Genomic DNA, 18618 nt, shown 5'->3' with positions numbered 1-18618 from the left:
GAGCGATTCTTCGGGCAGAAAGAGGAAACTCCTTGTTACCGCTGACGAGGTTCTTGCCAAGTACGATTTCAATGCTGATCTAGTTCGTGATGAGATGACTAGAATGAAGGACAAAGTCACTGCTGATGCTATCATTAACTACCTGGACAGTCTAAAACGGAATTTGGAGAAAACGGACCAAGATACCTGGAAAGATTACCATAGGAAAATCCACCGAGTCATCATTGGATTAAGAGGAGAAGCCTACGATAATTTCTATCATGACGATTCCCTTTCCGACAGCTTCTCTTCGGAAGACATGGACGCGGATGACAACATAGCTCAAGTCACCATCTCTCTCCTGCTCCAGCCAAACCTAATACTCCGCTTCAAAACAAGTTCTCCCCCCTGGCTTTAGAGGAAAAGGAAGCTCATGACGAGGCAGTAGCTGGCACTGCACACACTCCATCAAATGCCACTCCTAGTACAGCAAGGAGCAGACCCCCACCCATCACAGTCGCCAACACTGCGGAGCCGGTTAAACTATTGGAAGAGCTCTCCAAGATCTGCGCCGGACCCATTCAAGGAAATATTCTCGGACAAGACCTCAAGGTTTTTCCATCCTTGACAGACGACATCGACATCATCGAAAGCTACCTTCAAGACCATCGGCAGCAATACCACAGCCGCATTCTCCCGTGCAAAAGACCCCTCAAGGTAGTTATTCGAGGACTGCCCCTGTCTTTCCCAGCAGAGGAAATCCAAGAGGATCTCAAAGGATATGGCTTTAATGTCATAAAAGTCATCCAGATGAGGACCGGACCCGATCAAAGGCCCATTCCACTGTTCATCGTCATTCTCAACAAAGACAAGAAGGCTGAAGACATATTCGGTGCAAGCAACATGGGCTACCTAAGCATCAAAGTTGAGCGACTCCACCCCAAAAGGACAGCCATTCAATGCTTCCGATGTCAGAGGTTTGGCCATACGGCGGCTAAATGTTTTCGCGACCCAAGATGTCTGAAGTGTGCCAAAGATCACCGCTCCTACGAGTACAAAAAGGACAAGGACTCTCCAGCCTGCTGTGCCCTCTGCGGCAGAGCCCACACCGCAAATGCCCCCATCTGCCCTCGAGGCCCCAAGTCCCAGCAGCCCAGGACCCCACGGACCTTTCCCGTGCAGCAGGAAAATGCAAGGATCAAGAGAAATCCGATGGCAGCTCCAAGGGCCACCACCGACTTCCTACCACGACCAGTTGCCCTCCAGAAGCTCTCTGACTCAAGCAGCGTGATGAACCTACTCGCCCAAGCCCTAGCACAACTTCAGGCCCAGCAGCAGAAAATCGATGCTCTTACAAGCGGCCTCACAGCCCTAGCGAGGCCATACTACTTTGCTCTGCCTATGGCGGAGACAGTGGTTGGAAGTAGCGCGCTACAAGTAGCGACGCTACTGTAGTAACTACATTTTTGAGTAGTTTGTAGTGTAGCGCACTACTTTTTAAAAAAAATAGTGTAGTGAGTAGTTAACTACAAAAAAATAGTAGTTTGTAGCGATTTCTGGAAACTACTTTTAAATAAACTGAAAAAAAAAACAAAAAAAAAACAAATCAAGGTTCAAACGAATTTGACTGGCGCAAATTTTACACGAGTACATCAGCGGAAACTCATAAAAATACGAGCTGACCTCAGGCATTTCATTTTGACGCCATACGTTCTATCTGTTCGACGCCATTAGTTTGTTTGCCGTCGTAATTTTCATATTTCACCAATATTTATATTGAAAAAAGCACTTATTTTCGCGAAAATGAAGATATCGGTGTTTTCGCGAGTTGAAAATTTGGTAAATTTTATATGAACAGACTGAAGATTGAAAAACAAAAATATTTTAGAGAGGCTTAAATTTTCGACAGTATTCACCAAATAAAAAGAAGCTACGGAAACTGTTATAGAAAAGGATGAAATTGAACTGTTCTGGAGGACTTACAATAAATGCGAGCATTACAGTGCATGAGCGTATGATAACTGACATTTTTCTGAGTGTCTTCTGATGAGCAAATTTATCAATCTTTTTTTGTTCAATCCTCTTACGGTGTGTTTCTGTATTAGGGTGTCCCTCCCCCCCCCCCCCAAAAAAATCGAAAGTTGATTTTTCAAGTCGCACTCTTTTATATTTTATCCTTTTACGTCCAAAAAAAAAAAAAAAAATCATATAATTTGAACAACGGCAACAAGTGCCGATTATTTCTGAAAGTGTGAACCAGCACTTGTGCAGTGCTAGGCCAAATTAAAATAAAATGTTTTTTTAGAAACTCAAAATTTCTGTTGATAAAACGTTGCTCCTAATGCTTCACATATGCACCACAAAAATATTTATTCAAATTAAAAACCATTTAGATATATCACACATGACCTAACATTTATAATTTTCTTCAAAAAATTAAGTTTTTGATACATATTTTCAGATTTGTAAGATTTTATGAAATTATCAAGCTGAAAAATATAAACAGTAAAGTAGAAAAGTAGGTAATTAGCGTTAAATAGAAATTTTTATGTTCCTGCAATTTTTAAGTCTCCCACATAGTACTGAAAAATATGGATTTTTTCCAAGTTGAGTTAAATTTTTCATTTAAAAGATATTATTTTTCTATTATTCGTTTGTAATTGTTGATCTGTAAGTGTGTTCGCCAGTAATTTTTGAACTTGATGTTCTATTAAAATTTATATGCAATTTTTTGACAGATAACTGAAAAAAAAATCAATTTTTTACATAAAATTATAAATTTTAGGTCAAGTGTGGCATATCTAAATGTTTTTTAATCTGAATAAATGTTCTTGTGGGACATGAGGGGTGTTGAGTACAGGGGCAACGTTTTATCAACAGAAATTTTGAGTTTCTGAAAAAAGTTTTTTTTTCTCCCCGATTTGGCCTAGCATACAAGTACTGTTTTACACTTTCAGGTGCTATTCGGCACGGGTTGCCGTTGTGCAAATTATATGAAACTTTTTCTCACCATTGTTTTGACACAAGAGGAAAAATACAAGAGTGTAATATGCGACTTGAAAAATCGACTTTCATTTTTTTGAGGGACAACCTATTGTGTATGCTTTTTATTTACTTATTTTTTGGAAAGTAGCGAAGTAGCGACTACATTTCAAAAGTAGTTTGTAGTTTCTACATTTTGAAAAAAGTAGTTGTAGTTGTAGTTAACTACATTTATAATAAAGTAGTTGTAGTTCGCTACAAAAAAAAATGTATTTTTTCCAACCACTGGGCGGAGACGATAGGCTAGCTTTTGCTCCTATGATTTTTTGGTGATGATCATTTTTTAATGGACCTTGGGTAAAACGGTATACCACAAACCGTGTACGCCCAATTCAAATTAATGTCCAGTCCACTACAAGAGGTATATTCATGAAATTTGGGATTCTAAGAGTTCAAGAGAGTTCTATAAAACAAAATTTCAAGTATGTAGATAAAATAGTTTTAGAGAAATAGAGGAATCAAAAGTAGATCAAAATGGTTTCTGTAAGATACACGCTGTCCTCTGTTTTTACCTGATTCCGAACTTGACTGAAGGACTGCCAAAAGTTGAAGGGTGTTCATTAAAATTTTAAACAAGCAAAAGATCTTTAATATTTCTTTTTTTTTTTTTGGTGAATGAGAAAGAATATTGTTAACCCGTAACAGGGGAGGTGAAAAAGTAAGACGTAACAGGGGGCATGAGATCTCAGAGACCGCTATATTAAAAAATTCTTAAAAACCATGTAATAAAGATACATTTCTGTAATGTACCTCAGATGTTCTTTGAACTTTTATTAGCAAGGGAAAAAAATATTTTTGAACTTTGAATCGAAATATACCTTTTCCAAGGAAATTTCGCTGCAGTCTTAAGATTTTTCGAAAAAATCATATGCTGCAATAAATAACTAACTACTCGTAACAAAGATGAATATCTTATTTATTAATGATTTCATTTTAGTTGCTTAATATATACAGAACATTTTAGTACCAGAAAATTGATTATATCAAGTTACGGAAATTTTTTGACAGCCCTTTAACTATTAGTATTTTGAGGAATAATTCAGCCTTTATTATCCCTAAAACATCACTGCGTAACGTTTGTGAACATTTCAAACAACTCTCAGTGTCATCTAGAATATTTTGCATCTCTTCCGCATAACGCGGATAAGATAAATGAACCTATATTTGCAGCTCTAACGTTAAGAGCCTAACGTCTACTACTGCCAAAAATAGTAACAATGAAGGGGAGGTGCGGTCTCACAAACCGCTTCTAAAGAATGCAATGAAATTTAAACCTGATGCACTCGCCTAAAGGTACTAATAAGCAAGGGAGGTGTTCAAGGTCACAAAACAAAAAGCTATTTCAATCGTACTGAAAATGAAATAGGGATGATTGGATGAAATTTTGAGTGGTCTGTGAGACCACACCTCCCCTGTTAAGGGTTAAATGTGTGTTATGATGTACGTATAAACAGTGATTACAATAACAATGGAAAACATAATAAAAATCTTTGAAAATAAGAGTTTTCCTTCAAATGTTTGAGGGGAATGACAACCGTGCATGTAACTAATTACCTCATAACCTCAAAATTATTTTTTTAATACGTCAATTTATAAAATATTTCAAAAAAAGTGACAAAAACTTTTTAAAAATTCCATCTTATTATTATCTATTTATTATTGCATGCTTCATTGGAGAAAATTACATTTATTCATAGTCAATTAACCAAATCAACATAGTTTCTTGTTCGAGGCATATTTAGTCTTAAAAATACTTTATACAAAAAAAAAAATAGTTTGAAATTTTATTCTGCTGATTACAAATAATCCGCAAAGTGGCCCATTACGGTTGATTTCTCAGTTACCGCAAATAATTGACGAATAATAAATTTATACCAAAAATATATTTCTATCCTGTGTATACCTTTACAGCTTTAGTGAATAAATAGTCAAACAAGTACAGAGAAATAAAATTATCCTAGATTGCATTATTAAAATTGGTCTTTCCAATGTGGGATACTTAAAAAACAAAATCATTTGATGATAAATATTATAAATCCTGAATACATAACTAAATCTAGAAATTTTTTCATACCCCCCACCCCCTCAATTTTTCGGAGGAAACAAACCTCTTTAAAAAGAAAAAAAAAGTCTTCCTCAAAATACAACAATCAACTTTAAGATGAAAAAAAATCTGTTCATACTAACTTAATTCAAGCTATAATAATTTTTTTAAGAATGAAAAACACAGCCAAATTGAAAATACTGGTACATGTGACATATTTTGGAGAATTTATGATTAAGTTTAAGAGTTTAAGATATTCATCTTCAAACTTTTACATTTTTGCAACAATTTACAGATCTGAATATGTAAGCTACATACATTAGCAAAGTGCTACTACTACATACTAGCAGTTAGCATATACAATTTACGTATAAAAAAATATATTTACAAATTTCAAAAGTCTTTCAAAATGGGAAACAAAATGATGAATACGTAAAGAAAATGCACATAAATACCCAGTATACGTTTCAACCGGAAGAATTCGACTCCAAAGAGGTAAATTTTCTCCTGATTTTCGTTTGTGGAATAAAGTTCCTTCCCATTCCTAAAATTAACAGAATAAATAAACATTATAATATAATTTTGTGCAAAATATAACAGTAATAATACCAAAAAATTTTATAAAATGAATATTAAGAACACTTTTGTGCTCAATTCCTCATACATTGTTTAAATGCTTAAGATGCTCAGTAGCCTCTTTGTATGTTGCACTTAATTGTAGATCACTTTTTGACTATTTCTTTTCTCTTTCTTAACTAATCCTTTGAAAATGGGCATAAAAACACAAAATTGAGCAACAATTGAACAACAAAAATGCTGCCTGTGCAGAAATGAATTAATGAAAAACCTGACATTTACAAATTGGGAAAATGTCTTAATTTTGAGTCATTGTCTTGAAATAAAAGCAATAATTAAAATATTAAAACTTAAGAACAAAATGCTTATTATATCACTTACATTAAAACTAACTTAACTTAATTAAAAACAGGTAACATTCACCCTCACAATTAGAGACGTACCGAGTACTCGGTAACTACTTTGTACTCCGCCTACTCAGCGAAATTTTGATCAGATACTCGGAGTAGCTGTAAAAAATTGAATATTGTTCAAGACAGATTTTACAATTAATAAAAAAGTGCAAGCATATAATATACTGCAATCATTTATAATTCAAATTTAAATTTTGAGAGTTATGCTTTAATAGAGTAAATCTTTATTTTAATGTCACCAAAGGTAATAAAACTTATTCATTAAAAATGGGGCAAAAAAGGTACACCCTTGTGCAAATTAATCGAATCAAGTTGGGAATTTTTCATTTTTGAATTTTTTACGTAGTTCAATTTTTGTTTATAACAGCTGTTTAGACTACTAGTTGATTAGGCGCTATAACCTCACGTTTATTTATTTATTTATTTTTTTGTCATAAATAATGTGTTTTGTTTAAGTGTTATAAATTTCTACATATTTTTGCTGTTTTTTCTCAATCTGGTCACTTTTTATCCTTTTGTTAGCCATGGGTATTTCTCCATGGAAGAGGCAGGCCATTTTGACATTGAGTGAAAATCTGATTGCACAACAAAAGAAAAAATGTTTTGTGCCGTTAGTTGTCACTATGCCTAGTAGAGTGAAGATGGTGCTGTACAAAAGGGGGGGGGGGAGGGGACATACTCAGTGGTGATTTTGATTTTATAATTAAATTAAGTAAATAAATGTATGTTTATTAAAAAAAATTGGCTCTATTAATTTTCACAAGGGTGTAAGGAAGAAAAGTATGAAATTTTTATATTATTAAATCGATTTTTGCTACAAACAAAAATTATTTTAAATATAAAAATTAAAAAAAAGCAAATAAAACAACGTTAAAAACACAAATGTGCACGGACAATGCAGACACGTGTTTTGGCATTACAAGGAATGCCTTTTTCAATGCACAAAATGTGAGCTTATGAATTTAAAGACATCCGACAAAAGTTGGATCTTTTTGCCGGATGTCCTTACATTCACTGGCTCACATTTTACGCACTGAAAAAGACATTCCTCATAATGCAGAAACACATGTCTGCAGTGCTCCTGCACATTTCAGCTTTTAACGTTGTTTTATTTGCTTTTAAAAATTATTTATGTTTGGTGGACTAGAACCAAAATAGATTGATATAATTTGTTTTAATTCCAACTTGATTAAACATACCTTTTATTTATTTGTTTACTTTTAATTTTAAAAATAATTTTTTCATAAAATTTTTGACACAAACAAAATGTTTTACTTAATGCCCAATGGAATTTTGTTTTAGAAACTATAATATGGACATGGAAGTCTATACTGCTACTCCAATGAGGTCAAAATTTATTACGTGTGCGTTGGTGGTTCTTCTTAAAACATAATTGGTACTTGGTAACTCAGTACTAGACTGAAGTGAAAGGCTGAGTACTCGGTACTCGGTTAATCGGCCAAAGTGCTACTCGGTACGTCTCTACTCACAATGAAAACATGTGCGCGCGATAGAATTATTATATCTCTACAAGTAGTAGTTTCCAGAAAAATAGGACTCACTTTTCCTTTCTTTACCTGCATATTTATGCTTTCAATAATGTCAGCCTTGAAAGACTCAGCTCTACACAGTGTTTGAGCATTTTTACCAGCCAAGTCCTTAAAGTCATAACCCAAATGCTTTTCAGAGGCCTTGTTAGCATACTAGATATGAAACGTAAGTCAGTAAAAAGCATTCAAACATTATAAAATATGAAAGCAAACAAATCACACACACACATATGGATCATTCTTCAAAAAGTATAACTTTTCTGTCACATGCCTTTCACAGTAAAAACTTAAGGGAACAGTTCATTTAACAATGATTTTTAATTTCATCAAAAATATATCTATTTAAATCTACCAACATTTTTTTAATAATAATTTTTATTTTAGTTATTTTTGGTTCGCAACATGTGAATTCTCACCTCCGTGGCATGTCACATACCTTGTGTGACTGTTCATGTTGCTTAATAACTTGTTTATTAAAAGTATATACTTATTTATTTATTATTTCTTTCACAAGTGTCTCAAATACTAATTGTTTAAGTATATTCAATGTTTTAATATTGTGTTTTAGTTCATTTTAGTAGGACAAGGAGTCATGTCACACAATAAATTCTCATATCCGTCACCTAAACACAAAATGCCATTTATCATTAACACGTGGCAGTAATGACATCAAATTTTATTTTCCATGATACAAGGGGATGTTCAAGGGGAATGATACCCTTGTTTATTTTCATCGATAGTTAAAGTTGTGAGATTTTCGTCGAAAAACAAGAAGATGGATTTTGCTTTAAAAACTTGTACGATTATTCTGACTTCTTACCTCCGTGAACTTGAATTTCAGGGATGTATATTAATGTTTTTTAAAAAAAGTGAACACGTTTTCATATGCTTAACATGTACAGATTGTAGCAACGAAGAAAAAAAAATATTTCCCTTTAAAATGTATAAATTAGGAATATATTAATGGAAAATTCCTCACCTCCGTAAATCTCACCTCTGTGATAGACCTTATCAATGTCATTATTTCTGAGGTGAAAATAAATGATGGAGGGGAAGTACATCACTTAGGCATTCGACAAAAATTATAAATAGCTAGTATATTCTCAAATTTTCTAAATACTATTTTTTAACACACATTTGAACTAAAATGATAACTACTAATTAAGCCATACTTTGATTAAGAGAGCTTAATATTAGATTAATCACTAATCATTAAAATACCTCATTGTTTGCACAATTAACAAAATGACTACTTTGATATTAAATTGGCCTCGATTTTTAAACATTAAAAGTTCTTTTCTTCTTTTTCTTATTTCTGTCAACAAGGCATTTTTTTTTTTAATTTATGAGTAAAATAATTAGAACTTAGCTGGGCCATTGTTAATAGTTTCTTCTAGTAGGTAAAACTTCCATGTAAGAATGAAAAAGAAAACAAAAGGTTTCAAAATTGAAAAATATTTGCGTTCAAAAGTTATTTTCTGGAGAATGACCCATATATTATAAATACTGCTGTTGTTGGCAGGGTGGGGGATTGTGGGGGAGCGCCATTCCTTAGAATGTTTGATTTTTTTTATTGCAAAAATAATGCAAATGAAATGCAATTTCATGATGAATGATGCAATGAAAACAGGGGCAAATGAGTCCTTTTAAATGTCATATGCAGGGCAGTAATTTTCAATTTGTTTACATTAATAAATCTATATAACCTAAAAGTACGAAACAGAAACTGAGGCCAGTAGATGAAGGTAGACTATAAGACTCAAAGCCATTTAAGGCCATCTAGTAGCATTAAGAAATTTAAGAAAATCTTTCCACCTCCAGTTAGCCCATATGTGACGTTGGGACCTTAGCATCGATCAGAGAGTGTAGCGAGGAGTAGACTCTAGGCCAATAGAGGAAGAACAGATAGAGGAGCAATCGCTGCATCACATATTAAGGATGTTACAGGAATGGGATAAAATGACATTGCAGAGACTAATCACAACTTTCACAATAATTTTTGACACAGTATATTAATACAATTTAATAGAAAATGATTTTCCAAACATGCAAACAAATGTGGCAGTTCTACAGAAGGTTCTGAAATTTGTACAAAATGATAAACCTAAAAATAACAAAATATGCAACAATTACATAAAATAGAATCATGAAGTACCTGGATGTTATGATCAAGCCCAGTCACTAAAATACCATCTCGACATATATCTAAAGCAGAAAAAAGAGCCTGTGAAGCTCTGAGTTTCAAAAGATATGAAATATCAGTGTGATGAATCTGTATGAGTTCATTTAAACATGTTCCTAGACTATGACTTTCCACAAAGCACTAAAAAGAGAAATAACAAGAATTATATACACAAAAATAGATAAATCAATCAATTAGCATAAATAAAGTCTTCAGTAAATGCATGTTTCAATACCAGATATTTAAAAAAACAAAAACGTTCAGTAGTGAATAAATCTTCTGATTCAAGTGCAAGGGAAAAGAGGCACATGTGAACATGGTATGTTTTACTAAGATAACGTCAAGCAAAAAATCTGAAAAAATTCTCAAGTAATGGCAGTACCAACCCTACTTTTAAACCAAACTTTCAGAGCAAGGAGTCAGTTTATGTTCCTGTATTGACAGCTTCTTTGTTTTAGCAGATGCTGATGTACTTTTATCACTGTCTTCTTCGTATAAAAACATATTTTAAACTAACTAATAAACTAAATTTAATTATTGCAAACCATTATATGAACATTCACGTAAATTTATGGCAAAGTTTAAATTTTGTAATTAAATAAAAAATCATTTATGTATTTCTGAAAATTAGTTCTAAGGTAGATGATGGGGCACTTGTGAACACAACATGTAGGGGCACATGTGAACAGTTCCAATATCCTCTCCGCAATATAAATATTAATGAAGGGCTTATTTTTAGTGTTAAAAGAAATGCAAAGATTAATAATTATTATTTTGCTGCAATCAGTTTCAATTTATTGTTAATTATTATTACATAATCATTAATTATTTATTTTATTTATTTTTTATTTTTTTACTTCTTTAATTACAAAATAGTTGACCAAAAATTTAGAGGTATATAATATTTGCAAGGAAAATAAAGACAAAATATTTTTCTAAAAACTAAAGTTAAGAATAATTTTAAAATTCATCATCATATTCTGTATGAAGCTTAAACACACAATATAACAAGAATAAACTTTACATAATAAAATATTCTTTGTATTGTTTAGTCTTATAAGATTTTTTCTTGTTGATCCAGTGATTAGAACATGCTATGAAACTTAAAAATTTGACAGTGAGCAGAGTTATAAAATTTGAAAAAAATATTTTCTTAATAGTTACTGTATAATTCAGACACAATATCGGCTACAAACCTTTGAATGTAATTGGTATACGTATATGCTTCATTATAACGAGTTTTTCATTGAAATATGATGCTCGTCCTGTATTTTTCAATCGTGTTCACATATGTTCCAAGCTGGTTCACTTGTGCCCTCCCTAGGGGCACATGTGAACAATTGAAGACATTTTTTTAAAATTCCGTAAAGTATCTAAATATATATATTTTTTTAATCTGAAAAAATTCCATAGCACAAAGGAAAAGACTATACAATCATGGAAACCCTTTTTCTGTGAGAAAGTGATAATATTTTCTGAGAAATTAAGAAACGAAATGTTCCCATGTGCCCCCTTTTCCCCTACTTGTTTACTTATTTGCAGATTTTCAAACGCATATAAATTAAAAGGTTCAGAAATTCTAAAACATAGTATTTGATTCCCGACATTGAAAGTAGCAGTGGGTCGCATGGATTAGTTTTGCGGGCCGTATGTTGGGCACTACTGTTTTAGAGTACTAGAATTCACCTATTTCTGCATTCTATCGCCTGACTCAAGACCTTCAATTTCTAAAACCTTCAACAAAAGAAGATGAACTGAGATAAATTTAGCAATAAACTTGTTACGAGTGACGGAAACGAACTGGGATTTGTACGCAATTTAATTTTGTTTTTTGAGTGGGCATGGCAAAATCAAGAACGTACAAGTCTGCTTATACAGAATATAAAATATAACAAGTGTTGAAAATAATGGTAAATTCAAAATGAGTGATGTCCAAGCACCGAAATAGCATTGCAAAAAAGATGAGCGGGTGCTACAGAAGTGAATTCAATGAGATTTCAAAATTCAGATTTGTTTCGGGAATTGTTCAATTTTTCAGTTTTAATAATTTTTATGCGCAATAATGTTAAATCACTCAAGATTTCTAATGCTCTCTTCGCTACTTTTACTTTCTCTTTGCCCAGGACATTTCACCAATGCCTCTCAGCACAGTCGAGTACAGGAGCCCAGACCGGAGGCTCCATTACAACGAGTGCCTTGAGAGAGCTGGAACAGCCAGCGGGACACCATATCCCATGAGTCCGTGCAACGAGCGAAGAACAGCAAAGAGAACGAGAATGAGAATGGATGCACAGGAAAGCTGCCCGAATAATTGCACTATGAAATGCCCTGGTTTAAAATGTAGAAGTTGATCTGAAATTTCGTAACTGTATATATCTTTTGTATATAAGTGCTAATGTCAATTAAAATTTTGTTATGAGTACTAACAGGAATCATTCGTTGAGTGACAAAGTCTTTTTGTGTCAAGATCAGAACCCATCGGATCCCATAGTATGACAAACAGAGCTACTTTTATGCAGCTATAATTTAGCAAATGTTTTATGCTGCAAATAGTTGCCAGCTTAAGAAAATCTCAATGTGTAAAAAATTTATGATAATAAAGATGCAAATCAAGTCTTATAAATACTACTAACTACATGGTAACATATTTGCATGTTGAATTTTCAGAAAATTTCCCTTTTTAGCTTTTATTTCACTATTTGTTCATTATTATGACTATTTTTTTACAATTACCTGAAAAACATCACCTATTGCCTAAGTGTGAAAAAAATATTTTCCAAGCAAAGCGTTTTTAGAGTTATTGTTATTGATCAAGTGAACACATTTTATGTTACAATAACTGACATGATATTCACAACTTTAAGAGAGGCTACCAATAAATTTTGTGTTTGAGTAACTCACAATTGGGCAATTCCATGATGAGGTCAACCAGATGATCCAATTTTCAAAATTAAAATTTCTAAACCAATGAGGTGTCAATTTAAGGCAAGGAGTTGTATATTTTGAAATGCCTATCTAAAATTTGATCACTTCAGTTATAAATAAGTTACAGGAGGTTAAACTAAGGTCAACATCTTGAGTATTTTCAAACTATATTAGGCGACTCTCGAAGAAATCCTGTTTTTTCCAAAAAATACATACTAATATTATGAATTGAGATGAATAACCATTTACAGATACAATGTGTTGCTGGTGATGTTGTAAAAATGTGTCAAAATATAATTCATTTTGATTTGTAAAAGAATTCCTCTGGGGTACATTAAGTGTTTCACGTCCGGCATCGAAATGTGCAATTAATTATGCTGAGCCAATAATTTTAAAGCTACATACATGTATTTTTGGGTACAAAGCAAGATTTTCAATCTCATTGATCTAACCTATTTTAATTTTGTAACAAGTGAATATTTTTTATTAAAATCTAGGTGTCGGACGTAAGAAAAATTTACGTCCGACACAGTTACATTAATTTAAACAACATGTTTTCAACTGTGTTTCTCTCTTTTTTTTGCCTTTAATTTCAAAGTTATAGTGAAGCATGCATAAAAAACAACTTAGTGAATTTAATGTATATACATTTAGGGTTGATAGGGGTAAGTAGGACCCCTTTTGAGAAAAGGTGTTTTGAATGAACGTAATACAGTTGATTAAGATCAATTTTGGCAAATTTGCCAAAACTATAAGTGGAAAAAGGTATTGGAAACACTAAATGTGACTGTGTCAATGTAAAGTTGGCTAAGGAAGAACCATTATCAATATTCAACCCATATAAATCTTGATGGTTTTCTTTCAGGTAAGTTTCAAATAACTAATCACCAGCTTTTGTAGCTGAACAATCATTTCCTACTATGTCATCATAGTTGTGTTGTAGTTCACTAATACAAATATTTCATCAGAGTTGCTTTTCAAATCCTCACTGTTACGGGGGGAACCCTCATATAGCGAAATTTTACGGCGTAAGTGGGGCCCCTCCTCTAAAAGTTTTTAATAATATTTGACTCAAAAATTCTGATTGCAGTATGCACTTTAAGTTAAACTGTACATGAATGCTGACCGGGAAACACTTCTTTGAAAAATGCTGTTTAAACTTGCCAAAAAATATTTTTCAGATTTTTTTTTTTTTTTTTGACTAAATTCTCTGACCTAGAAAAAAAATTCCATATAACCCAAATATATGCAAAACTAATCATTGTGAGGAACCATGACATGATCAATATAAAAAAGTATAAAAACCATACGGATATTTCAGTTTTTGGGGTGACCCACTTACCCCAGTGTCCTACTTCCCCCAATCAACCCTACTTTTGAATTTACTTGGTAAATTGTGTTTCAGTATATGTAACCTATAATTTACATATTTATAACTGTAATCATTGTTATTTATTTACATTTAAGAGCAGTAGTTTACATCCAATATGAACAATTTACGTCCGACACCGAAAATTTACGTCCGACACCAAGATAAAAAATTTTTTTAAATAATTTTATTCCTTATAATATCATTTGAAAACTGTGAAATATGCTTCAATCATAAGTATACTTTAGAATTATGCTGCTTTTAAAATTAAAATGTAAGTCAATTCACAGACTTTTAATAATGTTTAAGTGAACCATCAATTTTACTATTTGTGTGCTTACGTCCGACACCAACTCTTTAAATTTTTTTAATTTATACTTTAGGGATCTATTTTGAAAAACTAACATGATTTTTTATTCAGTGGGATGTAGTAAGTATCTTGTAAATAAATGTGATCATTTTGGCACAGTTTATAATTGGTAAATGGAATTAAAACTGAGAAATTTTTCTTCATTTTTTACGTCCGAAACCATGGAATTGCCCAGTTTTTAATTCTTTACAGCAGAAAGTCTCATTGACTTTAGAAATCCATCGCCATCCGAAACGTTGAAGAAATGTAATTAAAATCTTCAACTATATCTTTCTGAATGGTGTTTGGTTGTTGGCATTTGTTGAACAATTATTGCAGCACTCAAAATTGTATTTTGTTATTTTTATTTGCTTTTTGCATACAAAATCGGAACATTCACGTGTGGTTTCTATGAAAAGTAATCAAAAAGAACAAGAGAAAAGGACAACTTTGGACTTCAAACACAAGTATGTCACTGAACGGACCTTGAAATAAGGGTAAATAATGGCCAGGTGTTGGTCAAGTGACTATTATGAAATTCACAGCTGTTTCTCGCTGAGTCGCATACTCAGTACACAGTCTGGGTTCTTCAAGGTTAAAAAAGGAAACTACCAATCGTATTTACTAAAAGCAAGCCCCCCCTAAAAAAAATCAAAATTCATATATGAATTACAAACATAAAATAAGGCCATTCTCTGCCAACATATGACAAAATAACTTCCAAATTAATTTCAAGATAGAACGTCTGCAGGATGCAAAAGGATTGAAATCAGAAACACAGCAACCAGTTTTCTATGAATCGTGTGCTAAATGATAGTATGCTTCCAAAAGAATAAAACAACCAGACCTATATGAGCCAGAAATAAAGAAAATTCCATTTCATTTAAAATACTTGAGATATTCTTGAAAAATAAAAGCGTTGGTAGGTGGACAAGGTTAGTCACGTGCAAAGTGAAATAACAACACCTAATAAAATTAGATTTGTTTGCAACCACAATACCTGCAAAGATCGGAAAATTTTAAAATTAAAGTACTACAGTAAATGCAAAAAGAGAAAACTGCTTTTTTAAAGCATAAAATTTAATCTGGCAACATACAGTGCAATTAGCACAGCCGTTTAAGCACTGGTGTTCGTTTCATTTGCATTTGTTAAGAATTATTTTCACTGATTTGAAAAAAGCAGAAGGTAAAGTAGGAAAAGGACAGGAAATAAGTAAAAAATATTAAATCTTTGAAGACTTATGAGCACAAAATTCTGAAGTCTTCCATTGCAATTGAAAGAGTTTCAGGTACTTAAGCAAATATTATCAGCCAGACATGATGTAGCCTACAACCTCCTAAATTTGAAATGTTTCATACACATTATAAGTGAATGAATGCCCATTGTAAATATGTATGCAAGCAAAATAAAATTCTGCACTATATATGAAGCTTTTTTGCCTTTTATAGAAAAATCGTACTTGATTTTATGAAGATTAAACTGAATGAAGATAATATTGACTCTGTTGTGATAATTATGAAAAATGCTAAGTACTGTTGAAAAGGGGAGGAAACCATTTTCTTGTGTTTTAAGAATAAAACAGATTACTCCATTGGTGCTACAAATAATGACAATGAAAGAAATAATTTGTTTGACTTCAAGACTTGACATCTGAATGATATTAACGCTCTTATTTTTCAAATTTTTATCATCTTTTATAATTTTTCATATATATTTTTAAACTAATTACCAGATACAAAAATAAAGGGATTTTATATATTTTTCATAACAAATAGGTCTGCAATGCAAGATTATGCCTCATTTATTATGCAGATACAAAATATACTTGGAATTAAATTTTAGTACCTACTGCATTTTTATTTTCATGTTTGTAATCAATTGTGTTGTCCTTTACATCTCCTTAGTAGTTTACCACTGCAAATTAATAACTCTGCTTCAAATTTCCTGCAATTAATTTTGAGTTTCTACAATTTCTTTGAAAGTTTCATCAGACCTAAAATTATTAAATTATTTACACATTGATTTAAATCACTCAATGGCATCTACTGCAAATCGGAGACTTATGGAAGTCTTCAATATTCAACTAACAAAATTTACTTTAGTAAAAATTCCACTCCTTTAAACAATAAAAAAATTCAGAAGTTAATAATAGGGCACAAATTGAGTTTTGAGATAAGGCTTTCATTATAAATTGAAACTATGCTTTTAAAGTTTTTTATAGGTGAAAATCATTTGTAAAAAAATCATACACAAAGCAAATTATTGTACAACAAATTGTAAAACAAATACCATACCCTAGAAAAACCATTTTGTAGATATGATGCAACTGATCCTTCTTCTTTGTCGATGGCACTAGAGATATATCAAAATTAAAATGTTTTCATAACACAAAATAATTTAAACTATTACAGTAAACTCCCGATTATCAGCGAAATAGAGTGGCACGGCAACCGCGGATAAGCGAAAACCGCGGATAATATGAATAGTAGGTAAAAAACATACTTAGTAGCTAAAAAATACTAATAATTTAACACTCACACATACATTTAAATTATAAAAAAAAAACATTGCTACATTGCTTTCAGTAAATTACCGCCCTATAGCCAGGGCTAAGGAAGAAATACATGAAATGCACCGCCAGCTCAGTCAATTCCAGCCGAGGACTGCAGTTTCGTGCTTATTAGCACTCATCAGCCCGTCTTAGGAAGGGACTGAGCTGGAAGTGGAAAACCTCATAAGGAAGCCAAGAGTGCAATGCAAACATTTGTGTGACACTATTGGCTTCCTTAAGAGGTTTTCCACCTTCAGCTCAGTCGCTTCCTAAGACGGGCTGATGAGTGCTAATAAGCACGAAACTGCAGTCCTCGGCTGGAATTGACTGAGCTGGCGATGCATTTCATGTATTGCTACATTGCATCTACTAACATTGAATATAAAAATATACATATAAAATCAAAAAGCAAACAATGACAGATACATAAGTTTAAGGGGGGAAAAAATTGAAGAGACCCGTGGCTAATCCGACGACCGATAATCAAGAGTTTACTGTATTATCAGAAAAAGCTAGAAAGTTACAAAAATTTCACCTTTTTCTGACAATTGCTACCATACAACTGTACTGACTGCCTTGAATGTTATGGAGTGACCTAATACACAAGAAAAGTATATCAAGAAAAATGCATAGATGAGAAAATAAATAATGAAAGAATAGTTGTTTAAGTACCATATACACTCACGTGTAAGTCGAGAAATTTATTACAAAAAATGATGTTTAAAGTTAGGGGTCAACTTACAAGTGGGGCAGAGTTTCCCTGATTTTTTTCTTAGAAAAAAACACTTGAAAACATGAACATTTTCTTGATTTTAGTCCATCTCCTTTAAGCAAATACTAAAGAAGTATACACTTAAACATTCTACTATGATTTTACATGGTCTGACAGTGAAATAAAGAATTAATAATTACAGTAAACGGCCAACTATGCGAAAAGTGCGGGGATCGCCGTGGACGTGAATTTTCTCGATAGTCGCAAATTATTGCTCATTCTTTAAAAAATATAATAAGGCTACAGCATCAAATTTTATTGAAATAAAATAAAAATAAAAGCAACCAGTGGAAGAAATCATAACAGCGAAATCAAACCCTTTACAAAAATTGCGATTACAAAAGTGAACCCTTTTGGTGCAATAAAATCAAAGTCGGAAGTTTTGTAGCATAAAATTTTCATTAAATTTCATTTTCCTCCATTTTATAACATTTAAATTCAAAATTATTCCTGTTTTTTCTAAAAGTAGGGACTCGACTTAAACGCGGGTTTTTGATTTTTTCCCGATTTTTCTCCTAAAAGGGAGGGGGGGGGGACTTATAAACGAGTATGTACGGCGTTTAAGATTATTTAAAACTCTTACATATACACAGAATTTAAATAAAAACTATAACATTTAAAACTATCGGATTCAACTTCTTCAAGTGTCAACTTGACGGAGCAGAAGGATAGGGGGCAGCGCAGCTGAGAACCAAGCCAGGCCCCTTGTCAGTTTGGTTAATGCCCCCCACTTATAAAATTTATGCTACACTGATTCCGCTTTGCCCCGCCCTCCCCCGTAAGGGGGCGTATACCTAGTTTTGGACTAGATTGATGTAGCCTATCATTGGAGCAACAAGGGAATATAGAGCATCTGCTCAGTTCC

The 18618-nt window shown here is 32.5% G+C and overlaps 1 protein-coding gene across 1 annotated transcript in view; it reads right to left on the bottom strand.

Moving 5' to 3' along the window:
* Window positions 1-18618, bottom strand: part of LOC129224738 (high affinity cAMP-specific and IBMX-insensitive 3',5'-cyclic phosphodiesterase 8B-like) — a 209831-nt gene that overhangs the window by 82721 nt on the left and 108492 nt on the right. Inside the window, exons 4-8 of the mRNA XM_054859286.1 lie at window positions 17517-17576; window positions 16725-16782; window positions 9760-9927; window positions 7617-7757; window positions 5521-5609 (exon numbers count right to left, since the gene is read on the bottom strand). Of these exons, the coding sequence (XP_054715261.1) occupies window positions 5521-5609; window positions 7617-7757; window positions 9760-9927; window positions 16725-16782; window positions 17517-17576 (516 nt within the window). The remainder of the gene's footprint in view (window positions 1-5520; window positions 5610-7616; window positions 7758-9759; window positions 9928-16724; window positions 16783-17516; window positions 17577-18618) is intronic.

This window comes from Uloborus diversus, chromosome 6, assembly GCF_026930045.1.
Source record: "Uloborus diversus isolate 005 chromosome 6, Udiv.v.3.1, whole genome shotgun sequence".
Classification (NCBI taxonomy): Eukaryota; Metazoa; Arthropoda; class Arachnida; order Araneae; family Uloboridae; genus Uloborus; species Uloborus diversus.
This window is presented reverse-complemented; position numbering and strand designations above follow the sequence as displayed.